This window comes from Crassostrea angulata, chromosome 1 (genome assembly GCF_025612915.1).
Source record: "Crassostrea angulata isolate pt1a10 chromosome 1, ASM2561291v2, whole genome shotgun sequence".
Classification (NCBI taxonomy): domain Eukaryota; kingdom Metazoa; phylum Mollusca; class Bivalvia; order Ostreida; family Ostreidae; genus Magallana; species Magallana angulata.
In genome coordinates, this window is record NC_069111.1 from 39905348 (window position 1) to 39915143 (window position 9796).

General features: G+C 33.4%; 1 protein-coding gene across 2 annotated transcripts; it reads right to left on the reverse strand.

The window, feature by feature from the left end:
* Positions 1–1142: 1142 nt before the first annotated feature.
* LOC128158972 (U1 small nuclear ribonucleoprotein A-like) lies at positions 1143–5583 on the reverse strand. 2 transcript variants are annotated; one of them, XM_052822019.1, is made up of 7 exons: positions 5500–5583; positions 4794–4862; positions 3991–4163; positions 3440–3561; positions 2509–2555; positions 2100–2232; positions 1143–1687 (listed from the first exon to the last, which is right to left on the reverse strand). In XM_052822019.1, the coding sequence occupies exons 2-7, from the start codon at positions 4855–4857 to the stop codon at positions 1528–1530; spliced, it is 699 nt and encodes a 232-aa protein (XP_052677979.1). In that variant the 5' UTR covers positions 4858–4862; positions 5500–5583; the 3' UTR covers positions 1143–1527. The 2 variants fall into 2 exon arrangements, with proteins under 2 accessions (XP_052677979.1, XP_052678050.1); XM_052822090.1 differs by having other exon boundaries at positions 5488–5566.
* Between the last annotated feature and the right edge of the window lie 4213 nt (positions 5584–9796).

Sequence of the window (9796 nt, forward strand, 5' to 3'; positions counted from 1 at the left end):
GTATATACCAACAAAAGGTATAGACAAACTTTACAGATTATGACCTTGACAGAGATTTTGTTCAAGTTCATTATACTCTCTTTATCCAAAGACACTCTGTGGTTGAAGTATGAGCCAGATTGGGTCAACTGGAAAGAAAATAAGCCCCAGACAAATGACGTTGGAACAGACTGATGACTATAGAGCAAGGCCATAGTTGAATTTTTGGTCCTCATCATGGTTAACACCACCCCTCAGTTCTTCGAAGTACCAAACAATTTTGACTAAAGTTGTGTATTCCTTACAAAATGCTTATTAAATGTAGTAACCAATTACTTCTTGTGAAAGTTTAATTAATTTTTTACCTATATTTCTAGGCTCACTCAAGAGGCTTTTCTGATGAAAATTTGCCTTTGAAAAGAATGTTACTCAGGATGTCCATTTGTATCGTTCAGATGGAATGGTATTATAGATACATTTCATTTATCATACCAATAACTAGAAGTTATTATTTCCAATAGGCTGTTGTGTGTCCCATTTAACCCGTGTATCGTATATAAATTGAAAACATTTAATCCATGCCCAACTTTTTCGACAGAAATGTTTTTTTGTGCATTAGATCAAGTTCATTATCTAATTGTATCAAGAGACCATAATAAAAGCATCATTAATGGTTAATTTGTTAAACAATGTACAGTCATGTACATTATATTGCATTCAAAAGGGAATTTATCGAGTTTCAAAAATACCTTTGAAAATGGTTTTGAGCCCCAAGGGTAGTATCATTCATTTTTAAGGAATAATTCTAAGTTGACTTTAAAACCTGATATTTTTTTTCAAATGAACATTTCACACACATTAAACTATATTTTCCCTTTCTTTTCTTCAAATTTAAGAAAACTGGCATAATATCAACTGATTATTTCATGTTTTAGCACTTTTCCTAGTTTTGCTATGTTTCCTTGGTTGTTAGCTTCCTTGTAAAACTCGCAAGTGATGTAAAATCTACATTAGCTTTTTATGTCATAGAGTCGCTGAAATATTGTTCAACATCCAATTTATTTGCACGCACATTTACACTGCAAGTAAATCTCAAATGCAAAACAAGTTAACAATGGCACATCCAAAGCAGGACATAGGAAGAAAAAAACTCAAAATATGAATCTTGTTTTGATTTTTTTATTCAGTTTAACATATACTTAACAACTTTACCAACCTCAGTGCAGTGTTGACATTTCATTCCAAACTCGAGGTGCAATGTCTGGAATGAATCAACTGAGGTGCAATGTTGGTGAGCGAGCCCCATTTCTGGATAGTGACAAGTAGTAGAGACTTAACTTTGTCATAAAAGAACTACTCATTAACAAGTAATTAAACCATGATGCTAATATAAAAAAATAACTGCCACCATCCAAAAATGGAACTCTTATTGTGCTAAATCTGACAAAAGTGCAATGTCAGCAACTAGAGTCAATGAAAATGAACAGAAAATGGTCCTAAATGACATGATTACATGATCAAGGATTATGCAACAGACAAGCAACAGTTCTACTTTTTTGCATAGGAGATCTTCATGGCATTGCTTGGAGTGATTTTGAATCCCTGCAGCGCGTCTTTTGCAGCACCTGACTGAACCTCATTCTCGAACTCGACAAAAGCGATGTCATGACGACCCGGCACAAGACGAACTTCCTTAAATCCAGGGAATCTATAAAGAAATTGTAATAAATCAGTTACTTCACAAAATGGGGGCAATTTCATGTGACTCATCATATAAAACATGTAATATTACATATAGCTTTCACGATAAGATATGGTACTGACAAAGCAACAATGGATTTAGTGACCCAAGTACTTTTAGATCAATTATTACAATTATGTACACATATTTAGATGCTTTTCCTCATACCAGAATCAACTTTGTTAATTTTGAGAAGACAAATATTTCAATTTGCTTAAAAATAACAAGACATTTTTAATCAAATAAATGTATGTCAGTACATTTAAGATTCAGATACATGTATTGTAAATAAGCATCTATTTCATATTCATATGGGAACGAAGACAAAAAATTTTGAAATCTTAGTCTGGAGACAAATGGACCATCATTAGATACTTACTGATTAAACAACATGGACAACATCATTTCGTTAGTCTCCTCGGGTAAATTGGTGAGAAAGAGGATTTGATTGGGGGGTTGTTCTGGGATAGCAGTGGGAGCAGCGGGCTGAGCGGGAGGGGCGGCGGCCATAGCTGAAACAAACAAGTCATGACATTAATCCTTTATATTAAGCTAAAGCAAACCTGCTTTTTTAAAAATCTAATATTTATACATGCACAGGGAATTACACAGTGATTAAAATTTAATTCAATTAAGTTTAAGTAAATAAAACACAATGTACATTAGTCATTAGATTTCTATTCGTAAAGAATTATATTAAGAGAATGCGATACATCTAGAATACATTTGTTTATTATTGTTTTTGATAGATCTATAATCTATATTCCTTCATAAACTTGAAAGCTTACCTGGCTGAGCTGGGGGTGCAATTCCAGCAGTTGTAGCAGCTGCTTGTCTGAAAAACATTCAAATATGCATTTACATTGACATTTTAATGTAATTGACTAATTCAGCATACGAAAAAATGCAACCAATATATCACAATGAATGCATTTTTCTATACAATTAAAATAATGAAAGAAAAAGTGAACAATCTCACATACCTCACGCTCCCTGCTATATATAATAAATAGCAGGGTAAGCACTATATACACAAAACAAAGAGAGGGGAATAACAACAAAAAAATCATCACCTCAAAACTTTATGCATAAATGCATGTATATGCACATCTATTCTTTTGTTTCGAACGACAGAAAATTGATTTTATAGAAATCAGAATTTTCTGTTAATATGCACATGTACACATTGTGTCCTTAATGCCAATAAAAGGTGTGCAGCAGTTATAGGGAGTTACACTTACAAACTGTTCATTTTTGTATTCACTATATGGTTAAAATTCTAAGTTTAAAAGGGCTGGATTCCCGGACAAATAATGGAATTGAAATTTTTCTGGTAATATGCTTTCCACACATTGTGTCTTAAATACCCTCAAAGTTGTATGAAATTCAATGCTGAAGATGAAGAGGAGCTGCACTAACAAAAATCAGGGCTGACTGACTGACTCATGGGTCAGAAACATTATACCCCTCGCAACTTGTTGCATAGGGTACTAAAATATAGTTTACCATTGAACATATACCTACCTGTAACTCAATGATGTTACAAAATACACAATTGCAGATCTCATGCCTTCATTCAATTATAAAACATTACTTCATGGTACAACATAAAGATAAAATGTAGAAAACCATCACCTTCCAGGTCACAACACTCACATGAAATATTTTCATACATTTCTATAAACTAAGCGATAGCAACGAAATCCATTTAAGCCTTACCTATTAGCCTTCTTTTTCTTCTTGCTCTCTGGTTCATGTTCCTTAGGTCTTTTTGGTCTTTCCACAAATGTTCCTTTCATTTTGGCAATTATGTCTGAATCTTTCTTTGAATACTGTATTCTCTATAATGTAACAATGAAGAATTTTTAAAATGACAAACCAAGTAATGGATTGAAGAAATTAGGTTTTGATCAATTTTTCTAATTGATTAGAACTACTTCTGATTAAAGTTTTTACTAGGTACTGGTAATATGTATGAATGCAATGAGTTCAGATTTTTACTTTCTACTTTTGAGTCATACAGGTAAATACCTGTTGTAGGTCTATATTAAATGAACAAAAGTTAATTTTGTCAAGGCTTGTCAAACATATTGGTTAGTAGAAGTTTGTCATAGTGTAAAAAGGCAACACACACAAAAATATGTCACTGCGTACTTAAAGGTTGTAGCATATACTGGTATTAAATTTGTACAATTTATCTGATAATATTAATTGTTGTAAGCTGCTAGAATATTACCATCGCACTATACAAACATAATGAAATATGATACCATTGGTTTTTCATAAAATGGGAAACCCTGCATTGATCGAAGTGCACTATTGGCACTGTTTATGTCCTTGAATATCACAAAAGCTTGTCCCCTCATCTTCAAAGTTTTCATGGCAACAATATCCAGGATCTGGCCGAACTGGGAGAAGATTGCGTACAGTGACTTCTTAAGTTCTACAAAAAGAAAAGAAAATAGGTGTAAGCAAAACTATTCATGCAGAACAATACCATAATTTTTGGAGACTAAGTGGTCGACGAAATTAGCCATCAGATTTGCCTAAATTTTTTAAATGTGATTTTGTGACGGTCAGATCGGTTTTAATACCAGCGCTAAATAGCATAGTTATGTTAGAAACTTAGAGTCTTTATTTCTTCAATCCCATTACATTTAGTACTCTGCCAACCCCTGGAACTGACAGCTAAACTCCTGCCAGGAAGAGTCTCAGTTGATCTTTGGTATAAGATCATTTTAGGGGGAGGAATGTGACGGTCAGATCGGTTCGAATACTGGTGCCAGATAGCTCAGTAGGTAGAGCACCTGACTAAAGATTCAGGGTTCGAATTACGGTCTGATTGGTCATTTTTTCTTCCATCACGTTACAATTTCATGTGCTAAAAACTACGATCAAGTAACTAAAGAGTCCAAATACTTAATATCTACAATTTAGTGAATATTTTCCTAAATCTTTAAACAGAACTCTTCTTTAGGAGATTAATTAAGTCTAAAAATGGCAGTGATCATCCAGCCCTCTTAACATGCATATCTTATTCTAAAAATGAAGTTTTTAATAAATTTTCACTTACCATCTTTCTTCACTTTTTCATTCAAATTGTTAATGTATATTGTCTGGTTTGGTCTGGCATCCATGATCACTGAAAAAAAGAAAAACACAATAAATAGAAATGAAATGAAATCCTCACATATGAAAAAATAAGAACAAGTAATTAGGGGGCATCTGGAATGTAGCTTTGCATGAAAAATCAGGCTGACATCTATCTTCTAGAGCAACATTTTTGTACTTGAACCAAAAACTGGTAAAGTACATGTACACACTATTCTCTTTTGAGAAGTGGACAGGCATAGTCTACATGCACCGGACCCTACATACACTTCTCTTCGCAAGCCCTCATATTTTGATTCTGGAAAACATGATTTTTTTGGGGGGGGGGTCCAATTAATAGGCGACAGAGCCTGTTAGAAACCATATTCTCATATGGGCGATTGGTCTCAATCTTTGCAACATAAAAAAAAAAGTTGAGCACAGTTCTATAGGGGAATTGTGCCCAACCTGATAAACGAATATTGATCCACATCGGCATTCAGAAAATTCAGAGGCTATGAGACAACCGGTGTAACAGTGTAAGGCGAACCAATGTGTTTTTTTTTTGTAATTTGCAGATATATATTAGTGAAAAGCATTGTCTTAAAAGAGTTCATAAGCCAAATGATCGTAAACAAGGATTACAAAAACACGATCTCAGTGTGAGACAGACAAACCTCCTTCCTCACCTAAATTCGTTGTTCCCACGCTGTTACAATTATTTAACCGCTAGATGGCGCTGTTTATCATCAAGTCGTACCGCTATGCATTCGGATTTCCCGTTTTAAAAATTATTACGTCGCAACAAAGTTTTCAAGAGTGAATCTTTAATTTATAACTATATCAGTACTTTCAATTAAATTCAATTTCAATTTATTCACTTTTTTTTATTCAATTTATTCAACTTTCACAGATATATATCATATATAAGCAATGAAAACGGATATGGGTAATGAATACTCAAAGCAGCTGCTCAGAGGCACGGAGTGAATTAATTGTAAATTTATTGCTCCTGACAGTCCTGCCTAATTAACGTTAACACTCATATACCTTAATTATCTATAATTACAATTGTCGATAGTTACATAATTATTTTCTTTCTCAGTGTCATTACACTCAATGCTTCTCTTGTCACCAAAGTTTGGCTGATGACAGCAGCACTCAAATTATTTAAATGCAGCTCTCATCGATCTGCATGCAGTGTTTAACACATATACTTGAATGGTAAAAAAAAACCCATCACATAGGTAATCACAGATTACAAAGCTCACCGAGACGAGGTATGAGGCATCACCTTCATAAGACCGCCTTTATTATATTATATGGAAATCACTGTTAATAATCTTGGATACTCATGGATACTGTTTTGACACACTATATATATCGTATATCATATATGTTAAAAAATTGTACGAAAGTCCTATGTTCATTTCATCATATATTTACATTTTCCAGTGTCTTTGCCTGTGATAACACTACGTATCGATTTTTATGGAATGCATGGCTGCCTTATAGCATAATACTATAGGTACATTATGTCAAATTATCATTACATTATGTCAAAGTCCATTACGTGGTGTGAATATATCTTTACGCTAGGTCAAATCGTTATTACGTGATGTCAAAAGCACGTTAGGTGAAGTAAACATGTCTTTACATGATGTCAATTTTTTACGTTGTGATCTAAAATCATCCTTACGTTATGCCAACATTGTACAACCAAAGGTCAATACATCATGACATTATTTCGACACTGTATTACATGGGGCGAATGTATCCTTACATTATGTCAACATTTTATTACATGCTTTCAATATATCCTTACATTATATCAACACCGCAGTACGTATCGCGATTTTATCCTTACATTATGTCAACATTTTATTACATGATATCAATGCGTTTTTACATTTTATCAACACCTTAATACATGGTGTTAACTCATCCTTTCATTATGTCAACACTTTATCACTTTATGTCAAAAGTACATTACTTGATACGAAAATGTCTTGACTTTTTGTCTAAACTTTATTACGTGATGTAAATAAGTTTTTACATTAGGCAAATTCTCTATTCCGTGATGTATACGCTCTATTACTTTAAGTCGAAACATCATTCCGTTATACAAACACGAAATCCTTGGTCTTTGTATATTTGTCATGTTTTAAATACAAAATTTACTATATAGAAACGGTACGCCGATTTACCCAAATGGACCCAGAAAAACCCCAACAGTAGATACTAGTAAGAAGCAGTGATTTAATCATACAAGAATGGAAATATATATAGGCCTATATATAGGTCTTCTGAAAGCTGTAAAAGACTTAGTTGCGGACAATTTAATTTCTCGCGAGTGAATGAACATTTACGTATTTAAACATTGAATTTATAGTTTAGATAGACCTAAGTTATAAGAATAAGACTTAAAATCCAAGTTTTCTCCTGCTCATCGGCCCTTGAATATTTAAAATGAAATGGATATAAAATCTAAAAATAACCCCTTCATTGGTTTTTTTTTTTGGGGGGGGGGTTAAAATTTTATTTTTGATTTATACTTTTTTTACTTCAATAATATTCAAATTACGTTCGTTACTACACACTCAGTCATTTAGCAGTCAGGGTTCTTTATCGTTCCAAAGCCTGTACGGGTGCAGCACGTGGACTCAAATCTGAAATTGCATGATGGATACAATCACAGTGTACCATATTCTTTTTATGAATACTAATTTTATGAATATTTAGTATTGGATATCAGTATATTTCACATAAGTGTACGTTAAATCACGCCTAAACGCCTCTCTCTCTCTCTCTCTCTCTCTCTCTCTCTCTCTCTCTCTCTCTCTCTCTCTCTCTCTCTCTCTCTCTCTCCTGTAAGGTGTTGTGCGATTAGACGAAGCCGTACGCGATGTAGACTTTTTCTTTTGTCGTAAATAGGTGTGAAAACCCTCAAGGGCATGTCGTTTTCTACCCTGAGTTAGTTAATCATGTATACACAGAAAATGATCGTGACTTAAACTTTATATGTATACACAGGAAACGCATACTGACATAACACGTTATGATTACATGTGCATGCACCAACTTTATATATGAATGATAATTTTATTATTGAATTGAATAATAGGTTTATTAGTTGATCCCCGACATTTGTTCATTTCTCAATTTAAAACATACACATGTATTGACAGTTTACGGCGCTATGCGTGTCAACTTATAAAATGAGAATATGAAATTGCTCTGCATTGATACGAGTTCATCTAATGAAAATATTTAATTTTAAGATTGTTATAAAAACAGGATTATCAACTAATAGAAATAATAACTGAAATAAGCACGTCAAATACAAAGATATGTGTTCTTAATTATTTACACATCACAAAATTTAACAGCGTAATAATCATGCTATGTTGTAATTCGAATGTAGTTTCCGATTTCATGAAATTCTATTTCATAAATATAATTTATTAATTTTATAATAATATGGACGTACACAATTTATTTACAATGCAGCTGTTATGCTTAAATCTGAAGTTGCATATTTGACGTGGATTTACGCGACCCGCATTGCCTGTAATGTACAGAACAGGTAAAGTAACAACAACAAGCAGCAGCAGGAATAACGGTAAATCACACCGTCGCGGTGTCATCACGGTCGCAATCCATTCCGCGATCAAAAACCGCGATGGTGTATCGCGGGAACGATAAAAATACCGTGACGGTAACGCGGGCCAATACGGGATCCGCGTTGCCTGTACTGTATGTCGTGGCGCAAACACCCAGTGCATATTTAATTTTCTAAAATTTAGTCTCAAAGTATTTAGTAGTTAAAATAAAGTATTTAGTAGTTAAAAGTAAACGTTGCTATTGCTATCTTAAATTAAGGATACTGACCCTAACTACACATGTAGGTATGGCCGTTCTGCTACAAAATTATTATGCTATGAAAATGATTTTTTTCTTATTGCTGCAGAGGGGGTGGGAATGGTGTTTGTGGAGGGGGTACGCTACGTTCCTCTGAATAAATTTTCTCCTTTTCATCCAAGAGGGCACTTGATAACTTATATGAAATAAAATCTACAAATAAATTACAAGAGATCTTTAACCCCTTTAAAGACCTTCTCCATCTTGATATAGATGTTTTTATGAAATGTTTGTTTTAGGTAATTGTTCAGACAGAGGGTATAAATCAGAAATATGTCATAATAAAAACGCACACAAATAAGAGAGGGGAACTGTATTCGCCGATTTCAGAATTATTATAAAGAAAGGCAAACACTTTTGGTAGAATCGGTACTGTCTTCAGGGTTTGCCCCATACATGTAACTTACTAATTTTTAATTAAATGAAATAATTCGACAGCATGAGTGATGGTTTTTGTAAACGGTTAAATGTATGATCATGTTACGTATATTTTCGTTGTAAGTATAGAATAGGCGTGAAAATAGGTTGAGAAGGAAATTTACGCTCATTCCGTTCTGTTCCGTTGAATACCAATATCCACAGGGGTAATAATATATTGCGGAACGTAACGGAACCAGAATCTTACAAATAAGTCAAGTACTGCTGACATTGTAATTTTAAAGATGGTATGCTTTGGAATGCGTTTCGTTTGTTTTAAATCTCTAACTAATAGAGAATATTTTTTGCTAGCTTAAACTAGTTAGTAAGTTCTGCCGTGAAAATACTGTAATATGTTAATATTAGAGTAGTAAGTAATATAATTATGTATAGTTTTCTTTAAACAACGAATTTAAACAATAAAATTAAAGATCAATCTTATTTTGAAATGAAATGAATAAAAACAAAATAAATCATTATTTTTAAATTTCAATTTCCCCATTGGATGACCCTTTACTGGTTCCGTTCTGATCCACAAAGTTTCAATAACCCCTGGGTACATTTGGGTAAGCTTACCGTTTCCTTGTATATAGAAAGGCCGATGTATCCGTGTTCGCGTAACGAAATGATGTTTTACCTTAAAGTAAT

Excerpts from the sequence above, each read along its gene's own strand:
- LOC128158972 (XM_052822019.1), bottom strand. The coding sequence starts at position 4,857 with ATGGATGCCAGACCAAACCAGACAATATACATTAACAATTTGAATGAA. Across the intron at positions 2,233-2,508 it reads TGCACCCCCAGCTCAGCCAG|CTATGGCCGCCGCCCCTCCC; the intron begins GTAAGCTTTCAA and ends TGTTTGTTTCAG. Across the intron at positions 1,688-2,099 it reads TTGTCCATGTTGTTTAATCA|ATTCCCTGGATTTAAGGAAG; the intron begins GTAAGTATCTAA and ends ATTTCTTTATAG.